This window comes from Macrotis lagotis, chromosome X, assembly GCF_037893015.1.
Source record: "Macrotis lagotis isolate mMagLag1 chromosome X, bilby.v1.9.chrom.fasta, whole genome shotgun sequence".
Lineage (NCBI taxonomy): Eukaryota > Metazoa > Chordata > Mammalia > Peramelemorphia > Peramelidae > Macrotis > Macrotis lagotis.
In genome coordinates, this window is record NC_133666.1 from 142786201 (window position 1) to 142804929 (window position 18729).

Sequence of the window (18729 nt, forward strand, 5' to 3'; positions counted from 1 at the left end):
CGATAAGGATCAGTTCTAGATTTGGAATTTCGTGGGTCTAGGTAACTTCCAGATAAGGGAACTCCCTCTTCTCCAATTTGGCTTCTCCTGGGTAACTTAGAGAGCAGTGACTCAGCTTGCCCAGGGTCATACATCCAATATTTATGAGAGACAGAATTTGAATCCAGTCTTTGAGGTCGGCTCTGTGTTTGCCGCTCCACAAGGTGAGGCATCTGATGAGGAAGTGAGGATGAAGGCCGAGCACAGACTCCTGCTTGCTGGGTGACATCCTCTTTCTCCTCCTCCCTCCACCCCCACCCCCCACCCTACCACAAACCACAGGCCTCTGAAGTTGTGAAGTCCACCCTTGGTATGAAACTCTCGGGGGTGGGCGGTGGGGGGATGAGGAGAGGGGCAGACGTGGCAGTTCGGTTCTAGGCGGTCGTCTCCACGTTTCACTCCGGGTTGGGGCTGCCCTGCGGCCGGCCGAGTGAGTGGGGCGGGGGGCCGTCTGCAGAGGGTCTCAGGGACCCGATGATGCGCCTTCCTAGCGTCTCCTGGAGTCCCAGGGCCCGGGAGGCGCTGGAGGGGGAGAAGCGGGAGCGGGAGGGGCAGCGGGGAGGCAGAGCCCGGCCCAGCAGCAGGAGGGGGAGGAGGCGGGCGGGAGGGAGGGAGGCCGGGCGGCTGGCAGGGGCCGCAGCCCCCCAGCGCCCACACAAGGAAGTGGCTGCTCCTCTGCGGAGGGAAAGGGAAGTGGGATCCCTTCGGAGAGAGAAGGGCCAAGTCGTGTCTTCTGTCCCAGCGCGGATCGGGCCGAGGTTCATGTGGACTGCTCAGAGTCCGTGAACTGCGGGCGCCCGGGCCGAGCATCCGCCGCCGGCGCGGCAGCAGCGGTCCTCTGCGAGGTGAGGAAGAGGCGGTGAGCGCGGGTGCCTCGGCTAGATCTGTGGGAGGGGTGTGTGTGTGTGTGTGTGTGTGAGACAGTTTGTGTGACTATGCATGTGTGTGTGTGAGACAGTTTGTGTGACTATGCATGTGTGTGTGAGACAGTTTGTGTGACTATGCATGTGTGTGTGTGAGACAGAGTGTATTTGTGTGTATCTGTGTGAGAGTTTGTGTGACTATGTATGTGTGTGTGAGACAGTGTATTTGTGTGTATCTGTGTGAGAGTTTGTGTGACTATGTATGTGTGTGTGAGACAGTGTATTTGTGTGTATCTGTGTGAGAGTTTGTGTGACTATGTATGTGTGTGTGTCTGTGAGAGAGAGAGAGAGAGAGAGAGAGTTCAGGAAATAATTTTTTTCTTTCTGTTTAGTTTTTTCCACTCGTTTAAAATATTCTGCCTTAAAAAAACCAAAAGGGATATTATTCTGTCTCAGTTTTATAGTAAGATTAGAGTGACTTGGACAGCCCTTCCCCTTAGGTTTGGAAGTAAGGACGTAGGCAGCGGTTTCTCTCTCCATCTCCCGGGATTCTGTCTGGTTTTCTATTTCTACTCTACCTTTTCCTGTCTCTACTAGAATATACAAGGTCTGGGACTCTCCTAGTGGATCAGATATTATGAAAATAAATCTGGGATCCCCTTAGAATCCAGACTATCTACCCAGGAGCCTGATGTCTCAAGAGAATTCTGGCACTCTCTCCGCCTTGCTTCTTTAATCCCTTCCAAGAATCCTCATCATCAAGCCTGCCACAGGTTAAGGAAAAGAAGACTAATTTTTGGATGTTTGTATCCCCAGACATTCACACTGTGCCCCACATGTAGGAAGTGCTTAATAATGCTTGCTCTCTTTTGGAGATACACAGATAATTCTCAAACTTTTACAGAAAGTCAGGACATTTAGAACATACAGTTTTAGATTCAAAAGGAGACTTAAAATGAGGAATGATCATTAGAAGAACATCTTGGAGTACAGAACATAGAATGTCAGAGCCAAAGGGATCTTAGGACATAGAATATGGGAGCTTGATGGGACAGGAGAAATCATCTGACCCAACCTCATGGTTTCACAAATGAGGAAGCTGAAAAGCCCATAAGGAGTGCCCCGGGACTTAACCAAAGTCTCTCTGTGAAGAATTAGCAGCAAAGCTGGAACCAGCAAACTTTGTCCTAACTCCCAGGTCCCTAATCCCTCAAACCCCAGAATTTATTCTGGAGTCTCTCTCTCATGGAGGACAGATCTACCCACAAAAGAGGGAGGAATGAAAAAAAAGAATCAGGGAGAAAACTGTAAATTTTAGGTAGAATTCAGTGTCCTCTCCCTAATGTTAAGCATTTGTTCTGGTAACAAATTATATTCATCTAAAAGGCAATCTGAGACTCTTTGAATCTGTTGACTGCTTGGTTTTCCAATTCACTCTTCATACTTTTTAATATACCTGGACTTTACACTGAGGACAGAGATCAGGGCCAGGGGATAGACTGGCTAGAAGTCAGGAGACCTCTAGGATAACATAAACTCTCAAGACTTTTAAAGCCCTTCAAAACCTGGCCCCAATCTACCTTTCAGATCTCCCCTTCCCATAGTTGTTGAACTAATCAACCTGACTTTTCTGTTCCTTACATAACTTCTTATATCCGTGTGTGCATACTGTATATTTGTTGTGCCTGGAATGCTTTCCTTCATCTTCATCTCAAAGATCAAACACTTCTTCCTACTTGTATTCTTTCTTTTTTTTTTTTTTTGAAGGCAGTCAGGGTTAAGTGACTTGTCCAGGGTTTCATATCTGTGTCTGAAGTAGGATTTGATTCAGGTCCTCCTAAACCAGTACCATCCAGCTAGGTACCTCTTGAAATCTTTTAATGGTCTCCTTTAATGCTGGTGTCCTTCCTCCTGAAATTGCCTTGTATTTATTTTAATAACTAACAATAATAATAGCCAGCATTTATATAGTGATTATTATGGACCAGGCCTTGTGCTAAAGGCTTTATTAATTTTTATCTCATTTGGCCCTCATAACAACCCTGGGAGATAGAAACCATTATTAATCTCCATTTTACAGATGAGGAAACTGAGACAAACAGAGGTTAAATGACATGGCCTGATTTGAAGATAATTTCATGATTACACACTGGGTGCTCCATCCACTGTACCATCAACTGCCTGTATATATTTGTGAGTGTCATACATTTTCTCTCCCATTAGAATGAAAATAGAGGGGTAGCTAGGTGGTGCGGTGGATAGAGCACCTGCCCTGGAGTCAGGAGTACCTGAGTTCAAATCCAGCCTCAGACACTTAATAATTACTTAGCTGTGTGGCCTTGGGCAAGCCACTTAACCCCATTTGCCTTGCAAAAAAGAAAAAAACTAACAATGAAAATAGAGACAGTTTTATCTTGTATTTGAATCCCCACATTGCCTCAAATAATTTTGACACATGGTAGTCAATTAATATGCTTTTGGATTGACTGACCCGGGTTTTAGTTTCACTAACTCCAAGACTTTGGCCAAAGTGGTTTCCTTTTTTGTCAAATGGAAGAATTGGTTAGGAGATAGTTAAAGCCCCTTTAAGTTCTACAATTATGGAAATTTATGATACCAATTGCTATCTTTCTGAGTATTTCCCTATGGGTTGAAATCTGGTCCAGAGGAAAGATTTGCAGCTGGGTTCAAATTTCAGTTCTGCCATTTACCATTGTGTGACCTTGGAAAAATCACTTAATCTTTTCTGGGTTGGATGAGATGACTTCTGAGATCCCTTAAGACTTTAAATCCATGTCCTTTGGGCCTGGCTGAACATTTCACATGCACAGGGATTCAGCCTCAGAGGTAGGTTCAACATAAAGAGGGACCTTCTGGTTCTGTGGGACAATTTAGTCAGGAAGTGTGATACTAATTAAGAAGGGAGATTGAGGTTGGGTTAATCTGAATTTTTTGGTAGGCTTGAAGGGAGTTCACAAGTCTTTACCTTGTCTGCCTCCAGTGAATGAGTAATTATTTTCCTAAAATGTGTCCAATAAAAAAGGGGTGACAGGGTGATGAGAAGACAGGAAGACCAATGATGTTCACTCTTAGAGGTCCCTGAAACCTTGCTTTGTGTGGGTGGCAGGCATGTTCAGGCTGGATCTGGGGCACAGGAGGGGATCTTGACAGTAAAAAACATGGTGCCTATAAAATACCTTCTCTCCTGAGGAGGAGAATAGATCCCAACTTGGAGGAGAAACACTTGTGGGTCACCCAATCCTAGGATGCCTCTCCCAGGAACCTCCCCCAAGCAAGCAAACAGCCATCTTAGCAGGAAGTCTTTGTTTAAAACCCTAGCTGCTGATTCAGTCAACATAATTCCAGATAGCCCCTCCAAACTTTGGAGGTAGTGTGGGACAAGGAAAGAGCATTGGACTTTGAGTAAGAAGACCTGGGTTTGCTTTGATCATTTACTAGACCTGTTTCTTTATGTGTGAAATGGCCATAATATGAACACTACTTTGCAAGCCATCAAGTGTGAAATGCTGTTACTTGCTAACTGTGAGATACTTCCTAACTCTGTGACTTAGGTAAATTGTTTTGGCTTTTGTTGCTAGATTTTTTAAAAAAAAAATTAAATTTTATTTATTTAAGGTAATGGGATTAATTGACTTGCCCAAGTTCATATAGCTAGGCAGTCATTGTGTCTGAGGTCTGATTTGAACTCAGGTCCTCCTGACTCCAAGCTGTTACTCTATCCACTGTGCCACCTTGCTGCTCCTTAGTGCTAAATTTTAAGTTAAAGATGAGTTAATCACTAAAGGTGTGGAGGGAGTGTCCATCACTGGCAGAGAGAACTTTCAGTTCCTTATTGCATTGAAATCACAGACCAGAGTAATAAGATTATTATTATTAGATATGACAGTGATAAAAAAAAAACTGAAATCCTGTTTTCTGTAGATTCCTTCCATTAAGGAACCTCTCTCATAAAAACCTGACTTCCCTATCCCAGTCTAATTTCACTGAGTGGAGGCCCTACTCATTGGATGATTTTTCCTTTGTCTTAAGAGTCATGAGGGAAAATTATCTTAGTGGTTTGGCTTCCTGAGGCTCTTTCTGGCTGATTAAAGGTGATATTAGCTGAGAGAGAGGCAGAAAGAAATAGAAACAGAGAAAGTTAGAAAAAGAAACAGAGTGTTAGAGGAAGAAACAGAGAAAGAGTCAGAAACAGACAGACATAGAGTCAGAGTAAGACAGAGAGGCAGACAGAGATAAAGAGAGAGAAATCAATAGAATTTTCTTTTGGCATGGCATTTGAGGTTAAATGAGAAACAGAGACAGAGAGACAGACAAAGACAGAGATAAAGAGAGATAGAAAGAGAAAGACAGAGAGACACAAAGAGAGATGAACCCCCACTCCTACTCCCCATTCACACATAGGCAAACACCAGACCAAAGAAAGCATCCTCTACCTACCATGGATTAAATGTTCAATAGTTAATTTAGTTCCTCGGTCAATCTGTCTTTCTCCTACCTAAGGAAGAAGAGCACCCGAGCCAATCTTTGTAAAATCAGCAAGAACAATTTTGTCTTACATGCTCTACTACTTGGAGTTCTCCTTGTCTCTCAAAACTGCTCTCTGCTCCTGATTCCCCATTCTAGGCACTTGGTGCCCACCTAATTCTCTCTCTCTCTCTCTTTTTTTTTTTTAGTTTTTGCAAAGCAATGGGGTTAAGTGACTTGCCCAAGGCCACACAGCTAGGTAATTATTAAGTGTCTGAGGCTGGATTTGAACTCAGGTACTCCTGACTCCAGGACTGGTGCTCTATCCACTGCGCCACCTAGCTGCCCCCACCCACCTAATTCTTGTAGCCCCTCAGCATCCTTCCAAAGGCAGTATGGTATGATGGTACAAATGCTGCTAAGTTTGGAATCAGATGATCTGGATTCAGATCTCGTGTGCTATTTATTTCTCATATGATCTTGAACCCTCTTTTTTTATGCTTTACACTACATTTATTGTAAAAAGCTTCTAGTGTTTCTCCATTACAAATAATGCTAGTTGTTGGTTTTAGATAGGTGTCCTATATATTAAGGAAAATTCCTTTTAGTCCTTTTGGATTTTTTTTGTTTTATTTTATTTTATTTTTTTATTATATATATATTTTAAATTTTTATTAAAGATATTATTTGAGTTTTACAGTTTTCCCCCAATCTTGCTTCCCTCCCCCCACCCCCACCCCACAGATAGCACTCTGTCAGTCTTTAAGATCTTGAACCCTCTTGAGGGGATTTTGATTAAATGATCACTCTGGTTCCTTTCAGCTCTAAAACTTGTCCTCCCTTTATAGGACCTTCTGACATTCTTCTCACCTAGAGACTTCTTGTTTAGTCATGATTTTTCCATTATTTCCTACTCTTCATGCCCTTATTTGAGTTTTTTTCATGGCAGAGATACTGGAGTGGTTTGCCATTTCCTTCTCATTTTACAGATAAGGAAACTGAGGCAAGCAGGGTTAAATGACTTGCCTAGGGGTCACACAGTTAGTGTCTGAGGCCAGATTTGAAATGAGGAAGAAGTCTTCCTGACTCTGAGCCTGGCTCTCTATGCTCATTGGTACCACCTAGATGCTCCTACCCAGAGACTTAGTTTCTCTATGCCCCATTTCCTCAGAATCTTGATCTCTTATAAGATCAATGAGTAGACTTGGCTTAATCAGATAAATTAAATTCTGCTGATGCATTCTTCTTCCCAGGTAAGATAATATGTTATTTCAGTTACAATGCTCATGCTATGGAAAGAAAACAGAACATAAATTCAAGAGACCAGAGTTGGAGTCCTTATGCTCTGATTTCTGCTAGCTCTGTGTCCTTGGCCAAGTGAATTGATATCTCAGTGTGCCAGTTAGGTTTGAGATTTCCAGGAACAGAGACAAACCCCAAATTGACCTAATTATGGGCTTTATGGATAGTATACAAGCCAATTTAGTAGGTCTATTCATGCAAGAAGCATACTCTTTTGCTTCCCACGGGATACCCTTTGTTCAAAGGACTAGACTGAGACCAGTCACATAAAAGCCCAATAGATTTTCTTGTTATAATGGGGGAAATAGAGTCGACTTGCTCAGCACTGTTTTCTGTTCTACCTGGCAAACCTGTGTATTTTTATAATGTGGGGCAAGGAAAGGGGAAGGAATCTGTTAATTAGGTGAAATTTATTAAGCAACAGTGGAAAAATTTCAAGCATGTTATAACATCCTGCAGTTCTTATATTTAAAATGGTTTGCCTCCTTAGCATGCTTGTGGTTTTGTAAGAGTGTACTTGCCACTGTGGTTCCTTATTCAAGGTTCTCCATTATCAAGATGGAGTCAATATTGTTCCTCTCCAACAGATATCTATATGAGGGTAATGAAGCTATTTCCGACATTGCTCCTAGGAAATCAGTTTTCTCCAGACCACAATAAGACTATACCAGATGGATATATATATATTTTTTTTCCTTAAAATTTCCTTCTGGTTTCCTAATCTTCAAGCCTGCTACATGCTTATGAGAAAATGGTACATTTCTGTTCTTCCTTCATAAAATCAGAAATTGTTAGAGTTGGAAGGAGTCTTAGAGACAATCTATTTTAGCCACCCCATTTTACAGAGGAGGAAACTGAGATCCAAAGAGGTGCCCAGAGACTTGTTGGCAGAACTGCCTTGAGGCAAAATCTCCTGATTTCCAGCCCAGAGCTCTGCTCACTATATCATCTAAAATTGATCCTGGAAGTGCACTAAGTAAAGAATTTGCCCACAGAGAACTGTCCTCTGGGATCTCCAAAGTGCTTTCTACACTCTGACTTTGTTATTCTTATACCATCTCCATGAGGAGGCTGAAAGGGAATTTTCCTTTATCCAGGTTTGAGAAAATTGCCTATTTACAGAGAGATAGAATTGCATTTCATACCAACAGTTTATTGAAAAGACAATGTTATCATCCATTTCCTCCACACTTTCCTGCTTGGATGTGAATTACTTGATCCAATTACTGGCAAGGAAAAAAGATGAACTAGTTCTATCTTTTACTTGTTTAATAGACCATCTTCCTCCCATCCCAAAATGCATTTATAACTTTCACCCATAGACCTTTATCTGAGAACCTGTTTGCCTCAGTTTCCTCATCCATAAAATGAACTGGTGAAGGAAATGGCAAATCATTCCAGTATCTTTGCCAAGAAAATTCCAAATGAGACTTTCAACATGAATGAACAGCAACAATAAAGTGTGAAGTATATTTTGAATGAAAACTCCTATTATGTTTAATACCAACACACCTTTATTCAGTTTCATATTGATCTTATAATCCTTGTCATGATTCCAAAGCATTTTAGATATTGATTTAAAAAAACTTTAAAAAATAACTTGATGTGAGGATTAGAAATTGTGCTGCTTTCAAAATGTTATAACTTTGAAATAAAATCTTAATTCAGTTTTATGAAGGTGTTAACTTGATTGGGCTAACACGAGGGAGTGGAGAACTCATGACTCTTATGAAATTAGACCTGACGGTAATCCACCTCCCTGTATTATCTTTCTGCATTCACTAATAATGATCACACAATTATTTGTCTTTCACTTTATGCCTTTCAAAAATGCTCTCACTAATTCATCCTTTTGATCTCGATTCAATTTCCCAAGTGAGTTTTCTCAGAACTGGCACAATGGGTATTCCAGTTGCCTAGCAGTCATCACTTTATTCATATTGAAGTAAATGAATAAATTGCCTTTCTGGTACAAATAAGTCTTTTTAGAGTTTGGGTAGCATAACTCAGATTTCCTAGAGCTGAATCATCCCTGAATTAGCTGAGCATCCAAACAAGCTTTTAGGTCAGGGGTTCTCAGCCACTTTCATGCCATGGTCCCCTTGGGCAGGCTAGTGAAGCCTGTGTACCTCTTCCCAGAGACATATTTTAAAAATACAAAAGATAGCAAAGGAAACCAATTATATTGAAATACAGTTATTAAGTAAAAATAAAAAATAAAGTTCTTAGATCCCAGGTTAACTCTCTGATCCAAAACTTCATAGTAAGTATCTAATGAATGCTTATTGTGCTATTACCTCGAGGTAAAATCAATTAGGGGAAACTTCTCTTTTTCCTCCTTTGCAGGGATGTCCAGTACCCTTTGCCCATCATTCCCCTGCTCTCCAACTAACCGTTAGAAAATATTCCAGTAAGTTCATTCTGGCTAAAGTGTGAATGACTAATACTTTCAGAGAGGGTTTCCAAAGAGGCTCCAAACAAAGAACACAGTTATATTTTGCCTTGCTTCCTCTTTCCTCAATAATTTTCATATTATTTAAATGATATTGGTAAAAATGTCAGTGAAAATGGAAATGAAGAGCAAATTAAACCACAAAGAGGTAGATCCACTCTGCCTCAGCATGTGTGGGAGAAACTAAAGGATAATTTTCATAAGAGCCTCTGGTTTCTTTTTGGTGACAGCTGCCACTTTGAGAGGACATTAAACCCCCCACCCATCTTTCTCCTGGAGGAGTCTGCCCAGTTATGGCCCTTTAGAAGCTTGGGGCTTGGGCAAGAGTCATAAAGAACAACTCTGCTTTTGACTTAATACTTCCTTCTGAGACTTTTTTTTTTAACAGAAGAGATCATTTTCAGTAGAAGGGAACTTCCCTGTCTTGTAAGTCACTCCAGGAAGTGGCCTACTGGTTCATAGACTTGACCCTTCCCCTTGAGGTGAAGGAATCCACAAAATAGACTGCTGACTGCCTTGTCCATCTTGCCCTTGGAAAATCAGTGGCCCAACCAGAAGTTGATTGTGTCCCGAATTCATCCTCTCATCTTTCATCCTCCTCTAAGTGGAGGGAAGGGAAGGAAGGTGGGAAAGGGCTTCAAATTATAGACTGCTGGAACTGACAAAGCCCTTAGAACTTAGATAGAAAGAGCCAGAACTTAATTTTCTTGTATCATGGACACAACCGATTGGTAGTCCTTATCAGAATAGTTTTAAAATGCATAAAATAAAATCAGATGACAAAGGAAAACCAATGATATTGAAATACAATTATCAAAATTAAAAAACAAAAAGGTTATAGACTGCAGGTTAAGAACTCCTGCCTTCCCCCTCTTTTTATAGAAGAGAAAGCACCTGAAAACTTACACTGAAATAGGAAAGTGCCATATAGAAATTAAAGGTTCACATCTGCTTCTGACCTCTTACTATCTGGGTGACTTTTAACACCACCCTTCATACTTAACTGTAAAATGAGGGGGGGTTGGACAAAATGATTTCTAAGGTCTCTTTCTACTCATATTTTGTGATGGCCAGGAAATTGCTCCAGTAAGGGCCAGAGAAGGGGGGAGTGGACAAAATTCATTTCTGCTCCAGGGAAATTTTCTGTCAGTAGCACCTCCTCCAGGCCCTACTGAATGTGACAGACTGAAACCAGTCAGTTCTCCATCTTTTCTAACTTGGACCAAAAAGGCCATAAAAGGAGAAAAATAGGAAGAGGCTATTTAAGTTAGAACTGGGGAGGCTGGGGGAGTGGGGGATGGGGCATGTAGGGCTAAGACAGATTTTTTCATTTGTCAGAAAGGCTGACAGGTTCCTGTGAGAACCCCACACCCCCTTGTTCTAAAGCTGTGGTTGAACAAGACTTTGTTAAGTACCAACTTCCCCAGAGGACAGAGTTGACCCATTTCCTTTAGGACTTGCAACCAATCACCGTAGACCTGGGTAGTGGGGAGAGTAAATTTTTAACTTCTTTGGGGCTCTTCAAGACTTGTTTTTGATCGGCTCATTTCCTGGCTGGTGAAGGGCTGCTTTTATTTGTCAGAACTTTCCTTAATAGCAGTAACAAACAGTGGAGTGTTGAAACAAATTAGATGCAGGCCCCTCTCTCAGCTCCCTGCGGGGTAGCTATGTATGTGATGCAGGAGGTGGGGTGGGGATGGGCCCAGATGTGCTTCTGACTGCCAGAATGAAGATTCCAAACTGTCTTGCCAGCCTTGGCCACTTGCCAGTCAGAAGGCATTAGGGAGTGAGGGGGTATATTTGGAACCAGGGCCACAAGAAACAGAAAGTCCAGGTGATGAGAGGAGCACCAAAGTAGAAAGATGAGAGTGGATTTGAAATTAGAAGAGGCAGCATCGAACAGTGAAAAGACTTGTAGCTCTCTTGAGTCAAAGAGCCTGGATTCAAATCCAGCCTCTGATACTGACTGCCTGTGTGATTGGGTGAATTTCTTAAACTCCCTTCCATTTAATGTTCCCTTTTATAAAAACGAGAGAGGACTGGACAAGATGGCCTACAAAGTCCTCTCCAGGGTCTGATCCGATGGACTGAATTCAAAGTCCAGCTCCATCCCTTCCTTTCCTGTGTGACTTTGGGCAAGTCATCTTCCCTCTCTGGGCTTCTCTTTCTTCACTTGTAAAATGAGGATGCTTTTCAAATGGCTTGAACATGATGATCTCTAGTAGGGAGATTCCCTTTCTATTTTACCACCTATGTCTTTGGAAATGAACCTGGGGTTTTGCCATATTTGGCAGACCAGGAGAAATCTGGGAGAAAAAGATGGTCCCTGCCAATTGGTTCTAAAAGATAAGAGGCTCACATCTATCAGTAAATGCTTTTCATTATCACCTCCCATCATTCCCAAGGTAGGATATGGGAGGACATGTGTGCATAGGGCAATTTACCTAAGACCACAGCTCTCTAGTGACAAATGGTACTTATTTGGTATTTACAAGGATCATGCAATCATAGATTTAAAGATGGAAAAGAGCTGAGAGGACATCTAGTCTAACCTCCTCATTTTACAAATGAGAAAACTGGGGTTCACAGTGGTTAATGAAGTTGCCCAAAGTCATGAACTTAGGAAGTAAAGAGTGAGGACTTGGACCAAGGTTAGTACTGTGTATGCTATATTGTACTACTTCACATTGGGACTAATGAAATTGCCTTTATTGGAATTCTTTGAGAGGAAGCCAGAGGGACTTACTATAAGGATTTGTTTAGGTATGACCATGTAGTATAGTGATAAAGGGCTGGACTGAAGGGCAAGAAAGTCTTGCCTTTCATACAGACTGTGGGATCTTGAGCAAGTGATTTAACTCAATGAAACTCTTCATGTGGGAGTCCCTTATAGCAATGAAATCACAGATCTAGTCCCTATTCTAATAGATGGCAAAATGTCCAGAGCACTGGAATTGGAATTAGGAAGACATGAATTTCAAATCTGCCTCATTTACATAGCTGTGTAACCCTTGACAAATCACCTAGATTCCTCTTCTATAAAGTGGAGATAATAATAGAACTAACCTCACCAAGGCTGTGAGGATCAAATTAAATAATATATGATAAACGCTTTGCAAATTAAAGCACTTTATAAATATTAACTATTACCATGAAATAGGCATATTGGATCCTTTAGAAATACAGAGAACTTTTTTGCTTATTTTTGTTGTTCAATCATGTCCCATTCTTCATGATTCTATTTAGGGTATTTTTTGGCAGATAAGTTGGACTGATTTATCATTTCTTTCTCTAGCTCATTGTATAAATGAGGAGATTTAGGCAAATAGTGTGAAGTGACTTGCCCATGGTCACGTAGCTATTAAGTATCTAGGATCAGAATTGAACTCAGAAAGATGAATCTTCTTGTTTTCTTCCATCTAAGGTCAAATGCTGCCACAAAACCTTAAAACTGTGTGTCCCTGAGTAAGTCCCTTATCCTCCTGAACCTCATTCTTTTTGTTTGCTAAATGAGGAGATTGGATTAGATGATTTCTAAGATGACTGAGTTTTAGATCAATGATCTTTTTTTAGGATGAATCTGAAACATTGACTGAACCTGGGGCTCAAAAATAAGTTTTAAAGTTAGAAAGGAGATGAAGAAGGAAAGGCAGGCAGAAAGCTCAGAGATCAACTGGATGGTGTCTTTCAATGGACTTTCTGAACCCCAGGAAAAACAACCAGCAACAGAAGCCAAGCCCTGAGCTGAGCTGGTGGAAGGTCTTAGTCACTTATCAACAGCCTTGGGGCCTACTCTCCACTAGGCTGACTGCTATATAGCCACAGGGTGGGGCAGCACAGACACATGGGCTGCATGGACCCCAGGGTGACTTCAGGGGCCAAGTTGCAGACTTGAAGCTCTTAAGAGGCTGGCTCTTTTCCAGGAATAGTGGGAGAGGGAGCCTGCCTCTGGTTGCCTGACCACACCCTGCCGTGTTTGGGAAATGGTATTCCTCAAAGACTACAAGACTACAATCATGACTTTGCTGAGATGATTTTGCTCTGGAAAAATGGGCCAAGAAGCAGAAGTCGCTTCTGAGTAAGGCCTAGAGTCCCTCAGTCAGATCTCTGAGTTCTGGGGTCTGGCAAGAATGCTGTGTGCTCCCAACATAATAGTCCCCAGGGTGGATTTGAATTGATTTACTCATTCCTTCAAAGGGATGCAGATTTAGATCTGAAAGAACTTTAGACATCATCTAGTCCAAGCTCCTCATTTTGTGAGTGAACTGAGGCTCAGAGAGGTAAAACAAAGGCTACCTAGATAGTATGTGGTAGAGACAGGATCTGAGTTCAGGTTCTCCAATTGCAAATTCAACACTTGACCAGTAGGATCATTCATTAAATAACTACTGTGTATCAAGGATACTACATTGCTCAGTGAATAGAACTCTATCTACCTGTGGATAGTGGAGTCAAGAAGACCTGCAAATCAACTTAACCATATTTCCCTTAATCCACTGGAAAAGGAAGTGGCAGACCACTTCAATGTCTTTGCCAAGAAAACCCCATATGGGGTCAGATACAACTAAAAACAACAAAAAAAGGTACATTCAATTCAACAAACATTTATTAAATAGGCAAGGGATTTTTGTATCTCTAAGATAAAAAGAACTGGATTGTTCTTGGGTTTTGGGGTCAGGAAAAGGTTGCTTTAAATCCCACCTTGGAGACTTACTAGCTGTGGGACAAGCTACAAAACCTTTCTGAGCTTGTTTCCTTATTTGAAAAAAAAATTAATTAATTTTACTGCATGATCTCTTAGAGGATCTTTCAAATTTATGATCAAAGACAAAACAAAAAATAGATCTTGCCCTTGGGGAACTTAGATTCCACTATAGGGTAGGGAGATTATAATAACACATAAGTTATCTTTCTCAATTTTGCTCATTTCACTATCCCTAGCAATAATAATAAAGAGCATTTTATAGATCTTTAAAGTTTTCAGAGTGCTTTACATGTTATCTCATTTTGTCCTCATGTTGCCCCTGAAACAGAATGTTATTATCCTCATTTTACAGCTTAGGAAACTGAGACATGCAGAAGTTGAGTGATTTGTCCAAGGTCACATAGCTAAGTATTTGAGGCTGGATTTGAACTCAGGTCTTCCTGATTCCTGTCCTGGCACTGTTTCTACTGTGCCATCTAGCTACCTCTAAGACTAGTACAACGGAATACTCTTTCCTCTTTTTTGACCTTTTTTTTCAATTTGTTTGGGGGCAGACCACATCTGGCTTATAGAAGATGCTTAATAAATGCTTATTTATTGAAGCATTGTGTTTTAGCTGATTTCCAGTCTCCACCACATTTCCCCAGGGATCTGAAGGTAAAACTCAGTGATATTCAACAAGAAAGTCTTAAAAATAAGTCACCTTGATTTCCTACCCTACCTTTTTAAAAAAAATTAGATATGATCCACTGCAGCCATGGATCATATATAATTTTTATAAAGATGAGGAAACTTTCTTTACCTATGTAAATTGCCATTTATTCTGATAATTTAAAAGATGAGGAAACTTTCTTTACTACTGCAAATTACCACTTATTCTGATAATTTCCAGTCTTAGAGAATTGTCTAGGGCATTGAGAAATTGAGTGATTTGCCCAGAGCCTCACAGCTCATATTTTTCTGAGTTAGGACTTTCAAAAAAGTCTGCCTGCCTCCAATTTTTCCTCCTATACCACTGTCCTCCTCTTTCTGAATGTTCTTTTTTCCAAAACCTTATAAAGAGGGATTCCTCCTCTGCAAAAAAAAAAAAAAAAAAAAATCTATTAACAGACAGAATTCATTTCCTTGCCCAACCTTCCTTTCCTAGAGAAAGGAGAGAGGTATCTTTTCTTCTTGTCTATGTCAGTGTATGTGAGGATGTGGTCCAAGGGCAGTCAGGAGCCAGGAAAATAAGCAGCAAGCACCTGGAGAAGCCTGGGTCCAACAAAGCAGTCATTTGGAAGAATTCATACAGCTTTCTGGGCTGTCTCCTAAGGTTGGCAGGATGTTTCAAGAAAGGAGTGGTTGGGAGGCCATGCAGGGGGATCTTCTGGGTTCCCCAAATCAGCTGCCCAAGTTCAGGGTGGGAAAGAAACAGCCAGACCACAAACAGTTCCTGTGAAAGACTTGGAGTTTTTAGCCTGCAAGCTATACATGCGTCAACAAGGGATGGGACTTATGAAGAATCCTATGGGATCTTAGGGTTCCTGAATAGAAGCATTGTGCTCATAGTGAGGTAGGTAAATTTGTCAGTTTATCATAAGGGGACTAGACTTGAGTTTAAGTGTTTGATGAGAAGACTTGTGTTTTGCTAAATCAAGTGTCAATCGCAAAGACCTTCCCAGGGATTCAGTCCCTGGGGAAAGTCCTAAGAAGTTGCAGGAAAGAAGAGGTATAGTAAGTTCTGGTGAGGCCAGTGATGAGAAATTGGTTTGAATTAGTTTTTTTAGCATTCAAATTCTTTTTTTTCCCCTCAATCATAGAACAAATTATTTTAATATTCTTTTTTTTTTTAGTTTTTGCAAAGCAAATGGGGTTAATTGGCTTGCCCAAGGCCACACAACTAGGTAATTATTAAGTGTCTGAGGTCGGATTTGAACTCAGGTCCTCCTGACTTGAGGGCCGGTGCTCTATCCACTGCACCACCTAGCTGCCCCACATTTTAATATTGTTTTAAAAAATTGTTTGAGATCGAAATTCTTTCTCCCTCCCCTGCCCCCCTCCTAGAGAAGGCAAACAATTAATTTGATAGAGATCATTCTTGTGCATCATGCAAAACATTTTCATATTAGCTATGTTGCAAAAGAAAATATAGACAAAACCTCCCACAATAACATAAAAATTAAATAATACAATAATATTAAATAATTAAATTAAAATTAAATAATAGAGGGCAGCTAGGTCGCTCAGTGGATAGAGCACCAACCTGGAGTCAGGAGGTTCAAAGCTGAACTCAGACAATTAATAATTGCCTAGCTGTGTGACCTTGGGCAAGTCATTTAACCCCACTGCCTTAAATAAATAAAATTTTAAAAAATCTCTTCCCATTTTTAAAAAATATTAAATAATAGTAAAAATAAAGTAACAAAGAAAAATTTAAAAACCGTACTTTAATCTGTATTCAGACTCCATTGGTTCTTTCTCTAGAAGCCAACTTTTTTCATTATGGATCCTTCAAAAGTGCCTTGGATCATTGTATTGCTTAGAATAGCTAAGTCAACATTACTGATCATTCTAAAATGTTGCAGTACAATGTCCTGGTTCTATTAATTTCACTTAGCATTAGTTCATGTAAATCCAGTTTTTTTTTAAGTATCCAACTTGTTATCCCCCCTTAGCACAATAGTATTCCATCATAATCATATACCACAACTTGTTCAGCCATTCCCCTATTGATGGAAATCCCCTTAATTTCCAATTCTTTGCCACCACAAAAAGAACTGCTATAAATATTTTTCTACGTATAGGTCCTTTTCCTTTTTTAAGGTTTTTTGCGAGGCAAATGGGGTTAAGTGGCTTGCCCAAGGTCATACAGCTAGGTAATTATTAAGTGTTTGAGACCGATTTGAACCCAGGTACTCCTGACTCCAGGGCGGGTGATTTATCCACTATGCCACCTAGCTGACCCTCATTACTTTCTCAAGCCTGGACAATCAAGAAAATAATAGATCAAGCTCTAATCTGTAGCATATGTAGATTTACAAGGTGTAAATGCTCATAATGAAAATATAAGGATTGGTAGTATGAGGACCCATCCCCAGCACATCCCTGAGTGTGTATCCCCCACAGCAGTTTCCAAGGGAAGAGCTCACACTGAGTAGGGTTGGTAGATATCTGAATAGCCAGTGATTTTCCCTGGATGGGGCAGGGAGAGAGGGAGGAACTTGCTGAGGGAAAGGAGTTCCCCTATGGGAGTAGGTGTTGGGAAACCGTAATGGCCTACAGATGGGCCAGATTGCTCCTTTATGTGCCCCTAATCTGGGGTGGCTGTGGTCTCTTCCCAGCTTCCATTAGTTGCCACTTCCTCTAAATTGTGTTCAACAGAAGTCAGAACTTCTGGAATGTGAAGCATGAGAGGCAAAGTCTGGTCTAGATCCGGTTGGGGGAGACAATGGGAGCAATATGGTTTTTCTAAACTGTAAATGGGGAAGGGAGAGAATGGTTGTGTGTGTATGTGTGTGTGAGAGGGAGTCATACTAAATTTTTTACCAAGAATGGAATTCAAGGGGTCTGTGTAAAGGAGAGAAAAAAACAACCCTTACAAAATAGGACTCTTCAAGTCCATATTCATTATCCCTGAATGCTGGGTGGGGTGTGAGTTGATTTGGAATTGGTTTAGACTTTTTTAGATGGTCCCAACTGGCTATTTGCCTGAGCATAGGGATCCTCAACTAGATATTACTAGTACAGAAGTTCTGTATAGAAGTTCTATAACTTCTATTTATAACAGATCATAGAGTTAAGAGATACAAGGAACCTTCAAAGTCATCTAGTTCAACTGATCATTCTTTTGATCTCTGAGTAGAATGAATAAGTTTCTTGTTATTCTGACTAGGGTTGAAGAGGGGAATAGAATCTTCTTGGTGAAGGAATCTTTCTCTGTATTTCTGTCTCTTTTTCTCACCTTTTTCTCAACACTTGGAACATAGCCAATCATTGATTATGCTTCCCTCCACACCTCCATTCTTAGGGCTCAGTGATCTACTTGTAGAGGTAGAGAGGTGTATGAGTGTTTTTTCCTTCCCTTCCCCTCAGAATTGATGATTCTTATGTTATTTCTATTACTGCATAAATTGTTCTCCTGATTCTGCTCACTTGATTTTGCATCAATTCATACAAGTCTTAAATGGAAGGTAATCTTAAGGAAAGGGACTAGTAAGAATGGAAAAGACCAGCAAGGTCTCCTGCTGAAGGTGGATCACTAAGCTGTGTCTTGAAGGAAGTCAGAGATTTAGGTGTCCAGGCAGAAGAGAGGAGTGTTCCAGGGATGGGGGACAAGCATGCAAATGATTCTCTGTCTTGACTAGATATGGGACTTTAGACAAGATATTACCTTTTCTGGGGTGGCTAGGTGGCCCAGAGGATAGAGCAGGAGGACCTGAGTTCAACTGTGACCTTAGACACTTAACAATTACCTAGATTTATGACCTTGGGCAAGTTACTTAGCCTCATGCCTTGCAAACCCCTCCCTCCTCCCCAAAAAGATATTACCTTTTCTAGGTCTCAGCTTCCTTACCTGTAAAATGAAGGGGGTAGATTAGTTGATCTTTGAGTCTCTTTCCAGTGTTAACATCCTATATGTTTCATGGTAGGGGGTTGGGTGGGCAGCTAAGTGGGGCAGTGGATAGAGAGTGGGGCCTGGAATCAGGAAGACTCAACTTCCTAAGTTCAAATCTGTCCTCAGACACTGGCTTTGTGACCCTGGACAAGTCACTTCAACCTACTTACAGTTTCGTGATCAGCTGGAGAAGTATCTCACCAAGAAAACTCTTAAAGGGATCATGAAGAGTCAAACATTACTGAAGTGGGGGCGGCTAGGTGATGCAGTGGATAGAGCACTGGCC

General features: G+C 41.0%; 1 protein-coding gene across 6 annotated transcripts in view; it reads left to right on the forward strand.

Annotated features, from left to right (window-relative positions):
• The first annotated feature begins 325 nt into the window (after positions 1–325).
• Positions 326–18729, forward strand: part of ARPC1B (actin related protein 2/3 complex subunit 1B) — a 50160-nt gene continuing 31756 nt past the window's right edge. For 2 of the 6 annotated variants that reach the window (XM_074206326.1, XM_074206328.1), the window contains exon 1: positions 686–884. Coding sequence is in view for 1 of the 6 variants with exons in the window: in XM_074206325.1 (XP_074062426.1) it covers positions 3041–3095 (55 nt within the window). In the remaining 5 variants the exon portion in view is untranslated. Of the gene's footprint in view, positions 350–685; positions 885–2984; positions 3096–10452; positions 15402–18729 lie in introns of those variants that run through there. The other 4 variants (XM_074206327.1, XM_074206332.1, XM_074206330.1 and 1 more) reach the window with 3 other exon arrangements.